General features: G+C 48.7%; 1 protein-coding gene across 3 annotated transcripts in view; it reads left to right on the plus strand.

Moving 5' to 3' along the window:
* AMOTL1 (angiomotin like 1) overlaps positions 1-16525 on the plus strand; it is a 51607-nt gene extending 35082 nt beyond the window's left edge. For 2 of the 3 annotated variants that reach the window (XM_082777866.1, XM_082777868.1), the window contains 6 exons: positions 4977-5126; positions 8167-8357; positions 9334-9459; positions 11341-11567; positions 12217-12480; positions 13806-16525. In XM_082777866.1, the coding sequence (XP_082633992.1) occupies positions 4977-5126; positions 8167-8357; positions 9334-9459; positions 11341-11567; positions 12217-12480; positions 13806-13909 (1062 nt within the window). In that variant the 3' untranslated portion in view covers positions 13910-16525. The remainder of the gene's footprint in view (positions 1-4976; positions 5127-8166; positions 8358-9333; positions 9460-11340; positions 11568-12216; positions 12481-13805) is intronic. The other variant, XM_082777867.1, reaches the window with a different exon arrangement.
* Positions 16526-20386: the final 3861 nt, after the last annotated feature.

A 20386-nucleotide genomic window follows, 5' to 3' on the forward strand; every position in this document is an offset into this window, starting at 1 on the left:
ATACTTCCAGAGCAAAGTCTTCAACATGTAACCAGGACCGTCATCAAAATGGACTGAGCTGGTGGCTGAGGTATTGGTAGGACTTAACAGAGATATCAGGCAAAAAGCTGACTACTCACTGATTCAGGGCTGTGATATAAACATGGTGTTGGTACATCCCATTTCTCCCCAGGGAATTCCAGGGGGCTTTTGGGGTGTTGTGCACAGCAATGCAGGGCTTGGCAACTTCTCATGTCAGCGGTAGTCTTAGAAGAATAGGCTGATCTGGCTAGAGGCAAAACCTCCAGGATTTACAGCTATAAGATTTATGAGAGCTGAAAAAACGATTGTACAACGAAATCCAGGGAGTGCCAGCTATTCAAAACCCTCAAGATGTTTTTAGGCAATGTTCCTATAGGCCTGATAGAGAAAATCAGTATTCAGAAGGGAAGAGAAATCTCAAGAACGGAGTGCTCTTCAAACTGACAGACAGATACAGAACATCTAGTAGCTGGAAGCTGAAGCTAGACAAATTCAAAGTGGAAGTAATGGTCTGTTTTAGCTATAACCAAGAATGATGTTGTCAGTTCTTTGTTACTGGAGGTCTCTAAATCTGAATTTAGTGCATTCCTTAAGGACCTTCAATGATTAGCCAAAAGTCTATGCTCTCTGGCAGATAAGACATGACTGTCATAACAGGACATTTTGGCCCTGAAATCTCTGTCCCTGTGACCAACAAAGAGGGAGGGTGTTTTATGGGGAATAAAATAGATGCAGTCTTTACTGTCTGAGCAGGCAGACCACTGGTGAGGGGAAGGATGCTCACCTAGCAGGGTTAGGTAGAGGCTCATGCTCTGGCACAGACTGCTGGCATGAGCTTGGGCAGCTCTGTTCCCCTTGATGCCTCATTTCCCACCTGCACTCTCCCTGAGGCTGGCCTGGGGATGAATCCACAGGAGCCTGCTGTGTGCACAGGGGTCTTGTGCGGAGCAGGCAAGGTCTTTTATCAAATGCATGCAATTAATGAAGTGCAGTTCATTTTCTCTCTCTGTCTTGGAAAGGATGGATTGAACTCTGTGATATTTGAATATTTTTTTTTATGAGGGTATCCAGCATGACAGACCCCCAGTTAGGCTAACTAATGGCTACTCGCAGTCTGGATGATTTAAAGTATAATATAAAGGTGGTTGCTATTTTGTCCCTGACCACTAGACCATTCTGAGTTCTTGTTTGGAAGCATTTTAAAAACCCCATTGCCTCTGGTAGATACACTTAGCAGTAAGAAGAGGATCACACTAAGTTTAAGTGCTCCTTTGTTAAGCTGATGTGTGGTCATCGTCCCTGTGTATTTAAGGCAGTCCCTTTGGGGTAGCTGCAGGAGCTGGAGTAGCTTTAATCTGTTTGTTATCCATTTGATACTCTTTGCCTTAAAGGCAACCAGAGGTTTTCAATTTGCATTTTATTATAAAGTGGCTGAATAAAGGAACATTTTAGGCAGCAACACCTGCTCCTGCAATCACAGCATCCTGCAGGGGATGGGAAGAAGCGTGGTTAGCTGCTGGCTGCTCCACGGACTGGTGGTGTGACACTTTGCAACTGGTGAAGGCAGCAGAAGCATAAATGCAGATTTCTAGGCAGGTGGGATGAGAAACTACCCCGAACTTGCTGGGCTGTGGTAAACACATCAGCAGCCTTAGGGCTCTGTGCCTAAAGGCTTTGTGGTTGCCAGTTCTGAGCTAGTCATCCAACAGAAATGTGCCACTGTTGGATAGGGATCAGAAGTTAAACTGAGGAGAGGGCAAATGGTCCCCTCTAGAGACCTGGGAAACCCATGCCCGGGGTATGTTAGGTGTTACAGGGGTGGTAACCTTCTGCTCGAGGTGTTTTAGATGTTACAGAGGTGGTGACCTCCTGCCTGGGGCATGTTGGGTGCTATGGAGGTGGTAAACTCCATGCCCAGGGCATGTTAGACCTAAGGGTTGACACCATTCAGGGGTGATGTGACCGTATTTGCCAGAATTTATCAGTGAGAGCCTCAGCCTCAGCAGACCCACCTGGTAGTGTTTAACTGATTTATCATTCTAGGGGGAGTTCAAGTGAATGCAACCACCTTTTTAACAGACCCCAGGTTTGGGAGCTCAATTTGACATATATGCAGCCAGATATTGCTGAAGTTTTGAACCTTCCTCTCAAACCAGGTGTTCTTACTATAATTTGTGATACGAGATCAAAAAATCTCTCAAACAAAAAATTATATTATTATAATGGAGTTCTGCCTCATGCACTGGTTTGTAAATCCACACGGATTTCTTCTAGCATCAGAATAATGAAGTTTAAAAGCTTTTTAAATCAGGGCTTGAGAAACAAGCAGCAGTTATTGAGTCAAATTAACATAAAATAGCATACTATGGAAATCTACATTATCCTGAGTGTCTGCTAGTAGAAGGATTTAATTCAAAAATATGTAGGTGGTATTACCACCACATGTCATTTAGGAGACTGCTGCTGGAATCATGTGTCTGGGTGACGCTTCAGAGAGAAGACTGAATAATTGGAGCAGGTTCAGGAAACAGCTGTAGAAGTTATTTGAGGCCCAGAAGATGTTCTTTGCTGTGAACAATTAGAGTTAAGGGATGGCTGAGCCCCAGTCCATATGCATGAACATTAAGAAGAGATTGCTGTCAGCCAGATTAAACATGGCTTTTTAACATCAGAACAAATAATGAGATGCAGTGTTTGGGAGCTGAATCTAAGCAAATCAAGCCAAAAGTAAAGAGTCAGAGTAATTAACATGGAAACAACCTACTTAGGGAGATAGTGGATTCTCCATCTCTTACAATCTTTAACTCAAACCCATAGATTTTTTCCAGTTGAGTTCTGTAACTCAAACTGGAGTTATGTTCACAGTGATATTTTTCCATGAGACCCACTGGTTTCTACTCAGACTTGCTTGATCAAGACCGGGTTTGGATCAGCCCCTTTTTGGCCTTAGCTCTTCTTAATCTTTTTTTTTTTTTTTTTTTTTTTTTTTTTTTCCTAATCACTGGGCTGAGGGCAATGTTCAGGCAAGTTGCTGATCTTGTGAACGTGTGAATTGTTTCATTAAATGCTTCTTGCTCTAGCAGATCACAATTTGGAAACAGAACAAGAAGTAATTTGCGTAAATTGCATAAGAGAAAGACAGATTAAACATTAGGGTAAAAGTTTTCAGGCAGTAAAGGAAAATACACCGTGAAGTAGTTTGCAGGGGGAGGTTGTGGAGTCCCTACCTCCGCAGGGTTTGCAGACAGATTAGGCAGGCATCCAACAGGTTTTAGGAAGAGCTGAGGCTACCTGGCAGCAGGAGAGTGGCCTGGTACCTCCCGACGTGCCTTCCAGACGTTTCTTTCTTTGAGTGCATCTCTGCGAGGTAACAGAGCTTACAGTTATGTGTTTCTGATTGCAGTTTCCCTCCCTCACAGATGCGCACTCAATTGGCAAGCCCATTAATTTCACTGACAACATGTTACACTTTGATTTTTAAATGTACGTGGGTGAAATATTTGCTTACAGATCTTAAGGCAGGATAAAAAAAAAAAAAAAAAAGGCAAAATTGGCTCAAGAACCTTCCTGTAAATTTATGAATGTGGGAACTGTCTTGTTGCATATCTCCAACTGAATTGATTACTGAGGCAGTAAATGTGTGCATGGCCTCACCCCCGTACACGGAGGGATGCTTACACATAAATTTCTGAACCCTGGGCTTTGAAGGGCTGCTGCAAGGCCCAGTTCTGGCTGCCATGGTACAGCCAGGCTCTCCAGCACCAGGCAGGACACAGCGGATGAGGTCTGCTGCTGAGGAGGGACTGGGGGAGCCCACTTCAGCTCTCAGATCTGTGCTCACACAGCTGGCAGGTGATGCAGGCACCTTCCTATTTGCAAAATAGCACGTCCACTAAGAAATCACCGCCGTGTCTGTCTCGCAAAGCTGGGAGCTCCCGAGGAATGCAATCTCCCTGCTGCTGCCAGAGGCCAGTGGGGATTATAATCTCATTAATTTTCGTGGTGATCCCCAGGAGCTGTGAGCATTAGCCTGGATTACAGCGGGGCTAAGGAGGTCACGCTGCAGGTTGTTGGCTCTGGCTGGGGAGCCAGAGGTTTGCTTTGACCGAGCTTTTCTTCTGCTATGAACGATTTCACTTCATCTGGGACATGGGTGGATTTAGGATGGTGGGAGAGTTTTAAGAAAATTGAAGTACTTAAAAAAGAGGTCGGCACCAGAATATCTTCTTGGCTCTGTCCTAGCCAGCTTCTAGTACATGTCTAGCATTTGATATTTCAAGTGGGTCTCCAGCACTGATGAGGGTTAATGCATTTTTCTGCCTCCTGTTTTGCTTCTGAAAAGCCTCAGGTCTCAAACAGGTGCTCAAATACATGAGAAAAAAGAGACCAGAAGCCCTAAAGAGCATCATGATGATCACTGCAATGACCTTGAGCACCCCAATCTATCCCCCAGACTTTAGATAGGGTCTGACTGGAGGTGGCAATGCTCATCTGATCCAGCGTTCAAACAAATTCACCCTCCCTCTCCAAGTTAGGGGTTTAAGCCAAGCCTCAAGCCTGAAGCTCTAAAACCTCAAAACTTTCAGTGTTAGTGACAAAATTCGTGATTCAGAATTCCAAAGGTTGGAGGAGAAGGCACGAACCTGCGTTTCCCAAGGCTGGGACCCCAGCCCATGGGGTGAGCAGACTGACCCCACTGCTCCTGCTGCCAGATTTTGGCTTGGTTTCAGGACGGGCTTTGACACCCCATGAGGTCCTTAAGGTCCCTTCCAACCCAAACCATCCTGTGATGCCTCCTAGCTGGGGTGACCCGTGTGCTTTCCCAAAACACGTCCCACACGGTGCCTCTTGCTCCGAAACACTCGGGGGGCTGCTTGTGGGCAAGCGCGCGGGGTCCTGGCTGCGGGACGGGGGTTGCCCCATCCCCTGGAGCTGCTGACCCCCTGTCCCCGCAGCTGCGCAGGAAGCAGGCCTACGTGGAGAAGGTGGAGAAGCTGCAGCAGGCGCTGACGCAGCTGCAGGCGGCCTGCGAGAAGAGGGAGCAGATGGAGCGGCGGCTGCGCACGCGCCTGGAGCGGGAGCTGGACTCGCTGCGGATGCAGCAGGTGAGGACGGGGAGCTGGCAGCCCTGCCGGGACTCGCCTTGACCTAGGCTTCAGGTCGTTGGGCAGTTCACCAAACTGCTCCCTTTTAACCCCAGGTGTTCAGTGGTTGGTTTGGGAACTCTGCTGCAGGGCTGCTGGATGTGGCCAAGTCCTGCCGGCTTGGCCAAATCCCTGCCTACCTTTTGTCCCCGTTCCCCCTGCCTGCTGGAGGATGATGTCCTCAGAGGTTTCTCTCCAGAAATTGCAGGTTGTGCAACATCAGGTCCGCACTGAAGGAGGAGAGGAAAGTTGTGGTACCTCCAGGCAGGAGATGTAGCCCATGGTCTTTGGGAAATCTATTGAAAAAGCAAAGTGGGATGAAGTGGGGTTAGGTGGGAGCAACTCTCTGCTCAGGCTGTGCTCAATTCTGGGCAAAGGTGATGTACCAGGCTCCAGAGACCTCTGTCCACAGCAGATCTGGAGACAAATGGTGCCATCATCAACAATAAATTAATTAGATCTGAGTCTAGTCCAGAATGGGCTAGAAATGCAGGTTTGTATTTCTTTTTATGTCCCCTTGTTGTTGTTTTTTTGTTGTTTTTTTTTTTGACAGCCTGTGACCTCAGAGGTATAGGGTTAGAGGTATTTATAGGGGTTATAGGTTAGAGAGGCATTAAGCTTGTATTTTATGCAGGTATCCCTTTGGGTGGGCACCTCAGTTCTTACACTCTCCCCCATCCCCAAGCCCCAAGTCCAGCCAGCTGTGTAAAGGCACGGGGAGGGGAAGCACCAGGAGGTCACGGGGAGGATTTCCAGGTTACGGCCAGCACCACGTGCCAAATCCACGAGTACTGGCTGCAGCAGGGATGTGAGCAGATGCACTACATATATCAAACCACCGCCTGGGGCGAAGCAGCAACACAAGCAAGGCACGATGCTGCCGTAACTCCTGAAGGGCTCACTCCTGTCTCTGTCAAGAAATGTATCTGCCGCAGCCACCCTGCCTTATTTATGAGCTATGAGTGAAGAGCGAGGCAGCTGTTACAGAGAGCTCACGGTGCCAGAAAGCAGAGGGGCTGACCCTGCCAGCAGGACGCAGCTGGGAAATCGCTCCGTGGGCAGGCAGGCAGTGATCTGCAGAGTCAGGGTGCCTGGACCTGAAACCCTCCCCTTTGCAGCCGGCATCCCCGGGGCAGGGCAGCCCCAGCACCCCTCGCTTTAATCCACAGCAAGGCCCTCGCTGGGAACACTTCCCTCCGTCCTGGCTCTCCCTTGCTGCCGTGTCAGTGCTCTGCATCTGTCTCATCCACTCCAGCCTCCTCGCCTGCTCTTCTCCTTTTTAGAAAAGAAATCACATGGGGATATAACGTGCTGATGCTGGTGTAAAGATCATTTGAGAAAATATGTTTAAAATTCAAGTGAGGGTAAAACTAGAACTAGAAAAGGCTTTGCTTTCTGGGCTGGAACAGAAGGACAAATTGATAGATTAAGTAATTGGGATGGACTCTCACCTAAGTCTTTGCCATGGGAATTCAGGCTTTGTCTGCTTATTTTTGCCCCTCCAAAATTCTCTAACTTACCGATTCCTTCATAGTTTTTTTTTTAGAACTGCAATTAGCAACTGCATTTTAGGTTGCCATAGTTCCCAAACGCCTGCACCCATCCCCTTCAGGAAGTTTTAAGAAGAAAGGTTCTTTGATTTCACCTCTCACATCAGTGTCGAGGGGGAGGTGTTGGGGCATTTTTTACTTTTATGTTTTATACTTTGTGAGCCACAACGCTGCAACAAACCACGTTGCTTCAAAACACTCCAACTTTTTAGTTCAGAGCTGTCTGCTCTGAGCTGTCAGAGTTATATCTGCTGCAGCCCCTGCTCTGCTGGGATGGCGTGTGCCAGGGACCTGCTTCACCAGTGGAAATTCCTGGTGGGGCAGAGATGCAAAGCTGCTGCTCCTGAGACACAGGTTCCCCTCTAGCACAGTATTGTGCACCGTGGAGAGTAACAAATCCCTTGTATTTTTATTGAAAAACAACATTTCCTTCTGCTGACTTCTGACACAGCTCCATGCCTGTCCCTCTGCCGTGGGCTCATCCAGCCAACTTCCCCTGGGCTGGATCTTCTGCTTCTTCAAAGGAAGAAGCTCGAGGCAGCTACAGGGGCAGCGGAGGTGCTGTAATGAAGTGCCCGCGCTAAATCCTGCCTGGCTGAGTGCTTCCCTCGCAGTGTAGATCTGAAGGGTTGGTGAGCTGCATTCAGCATCCCCCGGGAGCCACCTCGCAGCCTCTGGGGATCTCCTGCCCAGCCGGGTGGGAAGTCACCTGCTGCCCACACAGAGCACCTCCTGAAGGCACCTTAGAGCCGAAATGTGCCAGAAGAGACAGGCATGAATCCGTGCCTGGGGTATTTTCCCAGCTGCTGTTGTAACTCACGTTCTCTGTTGTGCTGTAGCTAGGTTACACACCACCTTTTTCTGTTATATTTTCACACCTAAACCCTCTGGTAATAACTGCCTCCCCGTGCCGAGCACCACCCAGCCGTGTGATGAAGCCCCAGCGAGAAGAATACCCTCTGAAGCTTTATTGCTTCTTTTATTGCTTCTTTTATTGCTTCTTTTTCCTACCTTTTCCCTTGGCTTGGGGCATCCCACAAAACCCACGTGTATGCAGGGGGCAGCCAAGCCCCTGCAGCTGGCACCTGAGAGGTGGGTGCTGGTGTTTGCACACCAGGTCAGGCTCCGATACCAACCCTGGGGCTTAGCCTGGGATTGCCCCTGACCCTTTTAGCACAGCTGAGCCCACTTTGACACCACAGCTCTTAGAGGCACGGCAGTCCCCTCGTGTAGCACCAGCCTCATTTTGAGGGGACGGCCAAGGTGTCCCAGTGCCAGGAACTCCAGACGGGGCCATTTACACCTCCATGGTTGCAACCCTTTGTCTCTGAAATTCGCTGTGGGACGAGGAGCCCTCTGTAAGTCTTGAGCTGTGTGCTGTGGGAAAAAAAAGGGGTCTGGTATCTCCTGTACTCATCAGGGTGAGTATCCATGGCTGTTTTTCCCGGCAGAGGCAGGGAAGCTACCAGGCAAACAGCCTCCCGGAGCACAACGCCCCGGCGCTGATGGAGCTGGTGCGGGAGAAGGAGGAGCGGATCCTGGCTCTGGAAGCCGACATGACCAAGTGGGAGCAGAAGTACCTGGAGGAGAGCACCATCAGGCACTTCGCCATGAACGCCGCAGCCACGGCTGCGACGGAGAGGTGAGATGTTAACGGGAACGGGCAGTTCTCTGTTTGCAGTAGAAAACAAGGGATGGGTGTTTTCTCCAAGCTGGGTTTTGCTTTGCCTTCCCCTGAGAGGCTCCGGCAAGGTGAATGCATCCGTCCCTGGCGGTACGCCTGTGACATGCAGCAGGATTTACCCTTCTGGCCCTATCCAAAAGTTTATCATTAAGCTTCAAATTAAAGAGGTTCTCCTAATATCGAAACTAAACCTCTTGGCTGCAGATTAGGTCGATTTATTCTTGTCCTTCTCAGGTGTACATGATGAACAACAGATCACTGGCGACCTCGTAACAGCCTCGTACATAGTGCAAGACACATATCCCCTCGTGTGTCTTCCCTGGCCTGAGCTAAGCTCCCTTCCTTCAGCCATGTAGTAAACCCCTTCCCTTTCCCAGTGCTTTTGTCTGGGTTGTCTCCAGGTTGTCTGTCTGCACGCACGGTGCCCCAAAGCACACAACATATTGCAGCAAGGCTTCCAGCAATGAGGGGGTCGGGATAATTAACCTCTCGCTGAGTTTCTTCAGAGCCAAATCCCCTGAATACATCCCAGGAAGAGACTTGCCTTACTAAATGTGATTGAGTGCATGTCCCGGTATGATAGTTCCTCTTGCTCTCCAGTCTAGACAGCAATTCCTGTGCTATTTTTCACCTTCCTACCATTTTGCTTCTCATTTGCGATGCAGTCTTGGAGACTTGGGACCATTTCCCCAGTGAGTGAGTCCCCTTGATCCCAATTGTGAATGGCATTAATGATCTCAGCCAAGAGTAGACCGTGGCAAGACAACCAGGCAGCCGTCCAGTTTGATAACCAACCCTTGCTAGCTCGCTCTTCAAACACAGGATTGGGTTTTTTTCTTTGCAAGCACCAAGCTGCCTTGCAGAAGCCGCCCTCGTGGCTGCAGGGCCCGACCCCGTGGTCCTCCCCCCTCACCGTGTCTCACCGCTTTGCCAGGGACGCCTCGGCCCCGAGCCACTCGCGCAACGGCAGCTACGGCGAGAGCGCGCTGGAGGTGCGGGGCTGGCAGGAGGAGGAGGAGATCGTGCAGGCCAACCGGCGGTGCCAGGACATGGAGTACACGTAAGGGCCCGCGCCAGCTCGCTGTGGGGTTGGGGACGGGGTCACCCCACCTGGCTGCAGCTGGGGGTTGTGCAAATAGGGCAGGATGCCCTCGGGTTCCTGCATGCACCCCTGGGAAGGATGGGCTTAGCTCCGCTATGATTCAGGCTCCTCAGCATAAAGGCAGTGATTAAATAGTTGCTGTCCTTAGATATTTCCCCCCCTAACTGCAGTTAAGCCTTCTTTGTGCCAAAAATCACCTTCTTGACAAACAGAGGCAGTTCTCATATTAAAATGTGTTGGCCTGGGAGGAAGCTAAATGCTTGCTTAATCTCATTGAAAATCCCCCTCTGGAAACGAGCGGGTCTGGTTGTAAAAGCTGAAGTTGTAATCCCACTCCTACATAATCAGCAACACAAGCATCTGCGTTTTCCTTCCTCTTCACTCCTTTGGAAGTCGCCTGCTTGTTTTCTCGATGCTCTGTTTCACACATCCGAGCAGGGGGATGTTCACACTGGCATTTAGGAACAAGCCTGCAGGATTTAGCACCAAAAGCACTGCTAAAAAAGCTGTTTTCCAGTAGTAAAAGGTATAAAGTAAACTTTTTAGGATACAGGCAATCAGCAAGAGTAACATTCCTTGGCACAGACACTTCCCCATTTTCAGCACACAAATAGGCATGTGGCTACATACTCAGCACCATTTATAATTCCTTGCTTTTTTTTTTTTCTGGTGAAAAGTGGCCTTTTGATCAGTAAAAATCCCTTGAGAATGGCTGTGCATTTCCCTGTTTTTTTTTAATGAAAAATTACTTAAAATCTGTTCTTCATTTTTGGCTTTGCCGCAGAATGACAAGTCTGCAGACAATTTTATAAAGCAGAATATTTGTTGCTTGTGGAAAATGTAAATGATTGTTTTTACTGGGTTTATTTTATGTTTTCCACTCACACATGCAAGCTAATCCTGCTTCCAGTGAAGCAATGGAATTTTGCCATTGGCTTCATTAAAGATAGATTAGGATCTGGTGTTTTCATTGCAAATTAGACATCTGATTGTGAAAACTAAAGCCAACGTTAAGTTGCTGTCTATCTCCCTTTAGGTATATGCTTTCCAGACATGGCATTTTAGCTTTCACTGCTTCACAAAATGGAGCTGCGTTTGCTTTCGCAGTAAAGATACAGTCCTTTGACTATCATATTTTATACGTACAAGTTTTTTGTTTTGTTTTTAATGTAGTTTCAGGCCCTTTCAGTATGATTTGGTGTTAATAATGCCCGGAGAAAAGTCTCAGATAATCATTTTTGTGTGCTTAGAGAGTCTTTAGGTCTGTATTAGAAAAGCACAGGGAGCTTTGCTCGGCTCTGCACACCACAGGCAGATGGTTTCTGCAGAGTTTAGTGGAAACAAGGAGCCCAGCCCAGCTGTTACAGGAACCAAAGGGAACTTTTTCAGTCGCTTCGGCAGCAGCAGAGCTTTACTGCAGCTGCCAACAGGCCCGAATTATGAGGTTAACTCAGGATTTTAATTCAGATAATACTTACTCAGGCAAACCCCTCCCTGTGGCAGCCCGCCAAGCACGGGATTCCAGATTTGACAGCAATGGGGGAATGTTGCTTGTGTTTTTGTATTATGTCAGTGGAGGTAGCAATCCGCAGAGCAGTCGGGATATTGCTCTCGTTGCTGCTGCTCTGGTAAAGCCACAGCAATAGGTGGGTTCGTTTAACCCATCATTAGCCCTCGGAGGACCTGGTGGGAGCTGCCTTGTCCAAGTCACTCACAAGTGGAGATGACAGAGCAGCAAGGCACGTCCCTACAGACTGGTCCTGCTCCCTTAGGGTGCCAACTACTGCCTGTATAAGCTCAATATCCATCCCCGTAAGCAGAGCATTTGTATTTTGGCAGAATAAAGAATCTCCATGCAAAAATAATCGAGAAGGATGCCATGATCAAGGTCCTTCAGCAGCGCTCACGTAAGGATCCCGGAAAAGTCGACAGCGCCAGCCTGCGACCTGCTCGGTCCGTGCCCTCCATCGCTGCTGCCGCGGGCACGCATTCGCGCCAGACCTCGCTGACCAGCAACCAGATAGCTGAGGAGAAGAAGGAAGAGAAGATCTGGAAGGGAAGCATAGGTGAGTGTCATTTTGGGCAAGCTTTGGCTCATTCATCGCTTTGTGGTAATCCTTCTGCCTGAGCTTCGCAGGAGTGCCCATGGCTGTGGTATTGTCCTTGTGCCAAAGTCGAAACCTAGTCCATTTTTCACCTTGCTTCATATCTTAACTGTATTTTTAATCATATTAAGCTGTTCTGCACTGATTATAGAAAGCCATGGTCTGGGGAAAGACTCCTAGACACAAGTAGTTGATGTCTGAAACTTTCTGGAAGACCAGAAAAAAAGTTTTGATTAAAGCTAAACAAGAGGGTGAGCATCCCTTTGGGTAGGAGTTCATGATGGGATGTGGCAGCTGAGTGGGGAAACAAGTGCAATGGTTTGGGGCCACGTTTGGGGGTGCAGAGGGATGCCTGGGACGGGGGCACTGCTGGGGATGCAGAAGGGGATGTAGGACAGGGCACTGCTCCCCAAGGGCTGTGTTTGCAGAAAAGCACATCTGGCCTGGGAAAGTACTGTGTGGGTGTCAGGAAAAAGAGTATCACGCAGGGAAGAAATAAGCAGAGAGGGCTGGAGGCATGTCCAGACCAGCACCTTGTAGCTGTGGGGTGGGACGTGGGGACAGCACTTGAATCTGGGCCGGGATGTGACTGAGCTGGGTGTGTTTTCAGGCCTGCTCCTGGGGAAGGAGCACCACGACCACCCGCCGGGCCCCTCGCTGCCTCCTCCGCTGCCCTCCTTGTCGTGCACACCGGTGCCAGCAGCCTCCCACGCGAAGACGGGCAGCAAAGACAACAGCACCCAGACCGACAAAAGCGCCGAGCTCTTCTGGCCCGCCACCGCCTCCTTCCCTGGCCGGGGCCGGCTGGGCACCACCCCGACACACAGCCCTGCTCCACGGCCCCCGGGGGCACGGCCAGCAGGCGAGAAACTGGGTGAGTGCTGCTGGACCCCCCCGCGGGGCTGCAGGGATGTGCACGTTCCCCGAGACACCCCGGTGTTGATGGAGGAAAAATTAAAGGGAGGGGAGTTTCCAACGCTGCCCAGTCTGGCGGGCAGAGTTCGGTCCCTGGCAGCTTTTATAAGGTTCTGCTCATCTGCGGCAGGCAGAGTTTCTGACAAATGTAGTAATTACGCATGCTGCCGGAGATAAAAATCAATCATGGACGAGATCACAGGGTTTCACACCTGAAAACACTCTGTACCTGTTCATGCAGTCAGCCCCGTCTTGTTTCTCAGCTTCAATCATTGTTCGTGAGAGCACCACCGAGGTTTTGAAGGAAGCCTGGGGGGAAAATACAAGGAGAAAACAGAGAATGTCTTGTTGTTTGGTTGGTTTTGGTGAAGAAATATGATTTTAATTATTTTTGAAAAATGGAAACTGCTGGTTTGCGACCACAGCAAGGGGAAACATTTATTTTACAAATGCTGTTTTGAACAAGCCATTTTCCTGAGTATTTATCTGTTCTCAAAAACATGTCTCCCCCCCTAGGAACTACACATATATCACTGGTAGAGCTAAATACCTCTAATTACTTGCAACACTGGATTAGTGTGTTTCATACCATTCAGACCGGAGTTTGTTCCCAGGAAGCCATAAATTAGCCTTTCAAGCTTTTCTCTGTTTTAAGAAATGAGAGTCCTTCTTGGTGAAGCAGACAATGCCGTGAACTGTGATGATAAAAATAAATAGCTGACAAAATGTATCATAGATTATCATAATTGGCCATACACGTGTAGTTAGCCTGTTTCACTGGTAAAATAATATATTTTAGATTAAAACACCCACCCGATTATTTGTGTACTGCCTTCATGTTGTTTCAAACTCCCGGATTTTGTACCTGAAGCAGAACAGGAATGCAGACGTGCAGAGTTAGCACGGATCAGATAATAAGTAATAAGCTGCTGAAGTGATGCAGACTCTCCACAGATGCCTGCTTCTCTCTAGGGACATACATAAACACTTTTTAAAGGATGCTTTTGTCTGTTTCTCTTAAATGCCATTTTTATGCCTACCTTGGGGTCTGTGCACACCGACAAACCTGCTGTTATCAGTGATACTTCATCATTGTGCAGGGAATTCAGGATTACATATTCCAGGCCTCCTGAGCAAATCTGGCTTTCAGTCTTTAGGACATATAGTTGTGCCCCAAGCCTTCCACCCCATTGTTCCCCCAAGAATGGTTTTCTGTTTGCTTCAAACAATTTGCTGTTGAATTTGAGCTGAGGACTGACCCTGTTTCCCTTGTTTCCATTGCAGAGAACTCCAGCCATGGGAAGCCGCCCGACAGCAAAGGCAGGGTGAGCAGCTTGCTCCACAAGCCCGAGTTTCCAGACACAGACATGATGGAAGTCCTCATCTGAGCAGAGGATGGCGTCTCTGGGGTGTCATGGGCATACCTCCAGGCCCGAGGATGTTGTCGGTGTGCCAACCTTACAAACGAACTGGGAGAATTTGAAGAAGGACGGAGAAAGTTTGTGCCTGAAATGAAGCTTGGGTCTGCTACGTTGAGACTTGGGACTGGGTGAGAAGTAAAGAGCACCGAAGAGGAAAGATGAAATGAATGTCTGGGACTTTCTGAGCAGAAAGGGACATGGAAAACTGCAGGTGGCTTGAGAAGGTGATCATCGAGGAAAGAGGAAACTGCATTTTCTGGTTTAAAGAGAAAGGGGCTAAGTTACAGACTGGGTGCATGGGGCCGTTTTGGTTTACTGCCTCTGCAGCCAGGACAAGAGCAAAATCTTGGCTCTTTTGGGGCCGTACGAGTTTCTGAAAATAACAGGAGAAACTTGCATCTTCCTCAGTATTGGTTCATTTCTTAAAAGTATTCACTGCTGAGTTTTAGTGAAGCGTTGGTCTGTAGATGTACACGGCAGGTTCTTGTAAGTATTCCTTTGAAGTGGTGTGGTGTGGTTTTCCTGGACATGCAGGTCAGGTGCCTCGCTCCTGGCTGGACAAATGTTACTCTTGGAGCTGGATTGCAGTGCAAATATTCGGGTCTTGCAAACTCAGAGCTTGCTAAGGCTTCTTTTTTTGGTAGGAGCAGTTGTTTGCTGGAATTCCCATGGAGGATGAAGGCGGGGGAGGACAGGAGCTCCTTCAGCAGGGGCTGAAGCAATCCCTTCTGTACACCGGGAAGCATCACCCGTTCTGTGTGCTGAGCTGCAGTCTCTTTTCACCTTGTTTCACCCAGGACAATTGCTCCTTTTCAGCTCAGTCCCTGATTTCTCTAAGAGGTGGCAACTGTGAGACAGCCAGCTCACCGGCAGTGTTACTCATAACACGTTTTGCTTCCTATATTGCAAATGCCGACAGGGAAATGTTCCTCTTTGAGGGATTTTGATGTTGCTTTTTGTCTTCCTAAATCTTCCAATGACATTAGGAAGAATTTGGCTTTGGGAAAAGGGTGATGGGATTTGGTGTGAAGCTGCCTGAAGTGGAGAAGCGATGGGTGCTCATGTGGCTGGAAGTGGCCGTGTGCTCAGGACCGGCTCGAGGTCGTCCCTTCCTGTAGGCATCGAAACAGAGTGAACACACTCCTGTGAACACACCAGGCACTTTAAACGCTGCTTTTGCTGAAAACTGAAGTCCTTGCAAGCTCAAAGCCGGCAGGTGCTAGAGCCCTGCGCTCAATGCTGCGTGGCTGAGAGAGACCATTATTTAAAAACTAAATTTCTGTGCTAAAGCTATGCACTTACTCGTGTGTGTACCTAGAGTTAGACGTCCGTCGGTGTCGCTGAGTTTTGCACTTGTTTAGCTGCAGTAGCGCTAAGTAGGCTGTGTAAGGAGAATCGTGTGTTCCGAGTATTACCAGCTCTGCAAAACCAAATGTGTAAAACCCTTTGAAGATGTTACCCTGCTTAATATATGCCTTGTAAAATAATTTTTATTTTTTTTTTCTCTGAAGTTAATTTAAATGTTGTAAACGTTTGCATAAAAGCCGGGTCTGTGTGTGGCTGTGGCTGGCTGCAGGCTCCAGCACCCCCCGACCCACCGCGGTCACCCTCCCACAAGGGAGCTGGGCAGGAGGGTGACAGAGCAAAGGAACAGGAGTTAAACAGTAGTGAGTATTTCCCCATCTTTCTCCGAGAAAGGAGGATACCCAGCTGCTTGGAAGTCCCTCAGCGTTGTATGACTGGCTGTATTATTTCTTTTGATGATGCTATTTAATGATTCCTGTCCAGGCAGACAGCTAGGGGTCCGGCAGGAGCAGTGTGCATGATGTGTTTCGTAGCGGTGCAGCTCTGCTCCTCAAAGTCAGCTAGAGCATCACACTCCTCCTCCTCCTCGTGGAGACAACGGGCCCTCCAGTTCTGGGTGTCTAAAGGTGCGTTTCCAACTGGTGCTGCTCACATACGTGTTCACATAGGGGAAACCATCTATTACAAGCACAATGCGGGCAAATTTTTCAGATTCACAGCTCAGATAAACATACAGGTTCCTTCTCCTCAATTTAACTGACCTCAGGAGATTTCAGCTTTTCTGGAGGGAAGGTCTGAAGGCGCAGGGGTCCCCCCCGCAGCCTGAGCACTGGCAGGACGTGCATGGAGCACAGCTGCCACAAACCAGCCCCTCAGCAGAGCGGTGCAGCTCCATCTGTACTGGTTCTCCCAGCTCCTTGACCTGTGTGGTGTTTTGAGAAACCGTGCTGTAGCCATTCCAGGTGACGTCGGTGACTAGTTGTAAAATACTGTCGTTTTTTATTGTTGGTTGTATAGAGAAGTTGGTGTACAGCGTTGTACAGCTGGAGGGTTATTTGTACATAGGTGGGTAAACGAAGAACGTTATGTGTCACCCACAGCAAATATTGATATTGTTGGTCAGCCAAAGATTTCTCATTCTTTGCTGTTGAAACTTGTGCCTTAATATTGTATATAATAAATGTATAAACACGTTTCTTTCCTCGCTTCTCTAGTGTGAGTATGTTCAGTCCCCAGGAGGATTTTTTTAAACAGTTTTCTGAGCTTTTCACACCCCGTGCTAAGATGAAAAAGTCGTACTTCATTGACCTTAGGCTGTATCTCCTGTGTTTTTCACAGCTGCTAATGAAAGGCCCCACGGTAGGTAGGTGCCATCAGTTAGAAGGTGTGGGCATGAAATCAGTGAGTCTGTAAAGCAGAGAGCTTTGCCAAGCTGCAAGAGCAGGATTTTAGCAAGATCATCTTTATCTGAAGGAAATCAGGCTGAAAAGCTAACAAGACACTTTTGGTGAGCATGGGTTTGCAGGAGCTTGAGCAGCAGCGTGCTCACCCACGTGGTGGTACCTCATGTTCCCCATGTGAGCACAGGTCGGTCTGACCCCTCTGATCACTCCCTCTGCAGGACACGGCAGCTCTCAGTATTGGGAGTGCCCTGGCTGCTTACCACCAGGAATAAAAATTGGGTGATTGCTTAGATTGGGGCTTTTCAGCTTGCTTTGAGTCAGGATTTAACACTAGGATTGGAGGTTTAGCTTGTGGTTTCAAGCTTGCTTTTCTTTTCTTTGTTTTCTTACTGGAGAAAAGAAACCAGCAGAGGCAAAAACTGTATGAAGGTGGGAAAAGCCTCGTCACTGCGTTAAGATATATGGCAAGGAGGGGTTTTATCCCATCTTTGGGTTGTGCCTTCACAAATCCTTTGGCCAAAAACTGAGAACATCACTGTAACACTGTCTGCAGGATAAGTACATTTTCCGTGTTACTCTCAGGAAGAAAATAGTGCAAAAAGCAAACTTCCAGAAACGATTTGTTTAAATGTTAAAATCCCTGATTACTGCGTGTTCCCAAAAGGAAGCATTGGACAATGTCCTCGCTGCTTTATTGCACACAGGGAGAGAGCTCAGAAGAGCTGAAGATGTTGACAAAATTGCCATTTAGAAGCATTCAAAAATCATGAGTCAACCCTGCCCAAAATTAGGAGACCTTGTTAGGATTCACTTGGATTTGGTGCGCTGCACAGCTGTGACGTCTTTCTGTCCTGGGTTGTTACCGAAAGCAGGGCTTTCTGCTCCCTGTGTAATGGAACAACCACAGCCACTGGTGAGATGCGTTCTCGAGGAAAAGCTGTGACTTCCTATGTCATTAAATGACTCTCGGAGCTGGACTTCAAGGAGCTCATCACACCGAGCCTTGGGATAGCACAGCCACTGCTATCACAGAAAATGCACAGCACCACCGTGGATCAGCGGTACCTGACAGGAGGAGAGACCCCTTGCGCCTGGACCTTGAAGCCCATCTTCCTGCAGGTCTGTAGCTCTTACGACAGAGATCTCAGTCATTTGGGAAGCACCCATCCTTGCCCACATGCTCCAAGAGTGCTGAGCAAACAGCTTGCCCTGCAGGGACTGCCCCGTTCGAACCCCTGGCACGACCACTCCCGAAACTGGCGGTCCCACAAGCACAAAGCTGACAACCCCCAGACCAAAGCAAAGGCAGCGATGTCTCAAACCAGCGGGATGAGCAGGGCACAGCCTGCACAAGTCCGGTGCCCGTCTGAAAGCTCAGCAGAACAAGAGCAGCTGTCATCGTCCCCGCCGTGATTAATAGTTATCCAGACCTTAAGCTGCGGCTTCGCGGCCTTGTAAAACCGACAGAGAGCACCCGGCATTCCTGAGCTATAAAAGGACCAGGAATTCATTGACTCGAGGTATGAAGCCCCACGGGGTATTTTCTTTCATACCAACCACTTCAGCTTCAGATGAATAAAATATCAGCGTGCATATTTTCCAGAGTAACCCTGCGTGGCCCTGCCGCGGCGCGATGCTTGGTCCTTCGCCAGCCTTGCTTTGAAGCAGGGCAGCGAGTCCCCGCTGCTGGGGGGCAGAGGAAAAGTCTGTGCAGGACTGTCTGAAAACCTACGCCTGCTTTCGGTCCCTTTCCAGGCAGGCAGGGAGCATCCTCTGATTTGGCTAAAAAGCAGGAGCTGAGACCGAGGACCTGACACCACTGCCTGCTAAAGCAAATGAGAGATACTGAGCTGAAATATGAATAAAATCACAAATATTTTGCAGTTCAGAGCACCGGTCCCAGCACGAGCCCCCACAGATGCAGGGCTGTGGGTGTCCAGGAGCAGAAACCCCTCCGCGAGGAACACAACCAGCAGCACCTCCATCCTCACCCTGCTGCGACCCTATTTATTTTGCACTGGCTGCTGTGGTGGCAGCAGGCTGGCGTGGCCGGGCTCCAGCCCAGCCGAGTCCCCATCTAAGGCTGAAATATCCATTACCTGGAAGCTCGGCAGAAGCGGCGAGGGCAGCTGGTGACCCTGCGGGAATGCAAAACTTCCTGTGGGACAGCTGGGCTCGGGCCGGGGCCAGGGGCACGGTGGCAGCCGGGCTCTCCGTGGGGTCGCTAATTGGGGTTTTAATCAACAAACACTGGCAAAATCCCCCTGGGATAAAGCAGTGGAATAGAGGAGGGTGGTGAGGAAAATGGGGTGTGCTCCCTTGGCCGGTTAATTCTGAGAACTTTCAAGATGATGATGATGATGATGATGATGATGATGATGATAATAACAACAACAACAACAACAACAACAACAATTTTATTTTTCATTATCTATTTTATTTTTATCTTTATTTATTTATTTTATTATTATTTTATATTTATTGGCTGCTCCAGAAACGAGTAGGCAAAGCGGATGAGCGAGGTGAATGTCCTCATCCCCACCCCACTCCCCTGCACGACTGCTGCATCCTTGCAGCTCTCCTCCCATCCTGCCCCCATACATCCCTCTCACCCTGCTGCTTCCCCTATTTTTTTTCTGATTAAACCCTCCCAGAAGAGGCAGGGAAAGCCCACGCTGTCAGATATCACCGCACCACTCCTCCATTTCCCCTATTTAATATTAAGATTGCACACCTGAGCCAAAATCCAGCAGAGAGGTACGGGCCCTGTCACTTAGGTGTTAAGTAATGCCCCTCCGTGCCACCACGGGGCTTTTTTCAGCTGGGTGAGCCTCTATTTTCGGCCACCCTGAGCTCCTTATCATGTTACCCAGATGATGATCTCTGCGATGGCTCTTCTCCTGCACGGGGCCCTACAGCCTCGCCCGACCCCATTGGCCTCCCTCGTTCCCATCCTCAATAAATAGCAACGTCAGAGAAATAATAAAAATAAGAAGGAAGAAAAGGGAAGAAAGGCAAAGGAGAAGGAAAATTAAAAACAAAACAAAACAAACAAACAAACAAAAACAAGAAGAGGAAGGAGAAAAGGAAGGGGGAAGGAGAAAAGGAAGGGAATGGGGAAGGGGAGGATGAGGGAAGGAGGAAGGGCAAGGGAAAGAGGAAGAGGAAGAAGGAGAAGGGCAAGGGGAAGAATACAAATAAGAAATTCAGTCCATCACAGGTGGCAAAAGAAAGGTTCAAAGATGAAGAATTTGATTTGGGCTGGTGCTGCCAGCTCCATTCAGGCCCTCCCAGGTGAAACATCCAGGCCTGAGCATTGAACTTGGATTCTGCATCCAGAGGACGGGATGCTGTGTTCACAGAAATTGCCCAATATTTTAAAACTTTTTATTTTATTACATAGCTTCTGGGCACTGAAGTCCTCCGTGCCTCATCATCCACTTGACTGGTTAGAACTGAAAATGCTCCAGAAGACCAGAATAATTTCGGTTTCAGACAGGAATGTCATACACCTTAAAGCAAACATTTTTTAGCAGTTGGCAGTATTGACCCAAAACACGTCAGCTGCCCCTTTGGACACTTCACTGGTGGCAAGATTTTTTCCCATGTGAAAAATGCACTCAAAGGCCTACCCAGGGGAGATGTTTGGGACGTGCCAGCTCCACCCCAGCTCTCTGGCTGGGAACAAGGGACATGGGTAGGGGAGCACCACCCCATGCGACATCAGCAATTGCTA

The sequence above is a fragment of the Aythya marila genome (genome assembly GCF_965140915.1).
Source record: "Aythya marila genome assembly, chromosome: 1".
Lineage (NCBI taxonomy): Eukaryota > Metazoa > Chordata > Aves > Anseriformes > Anatidae > Aythya > Aythya marila.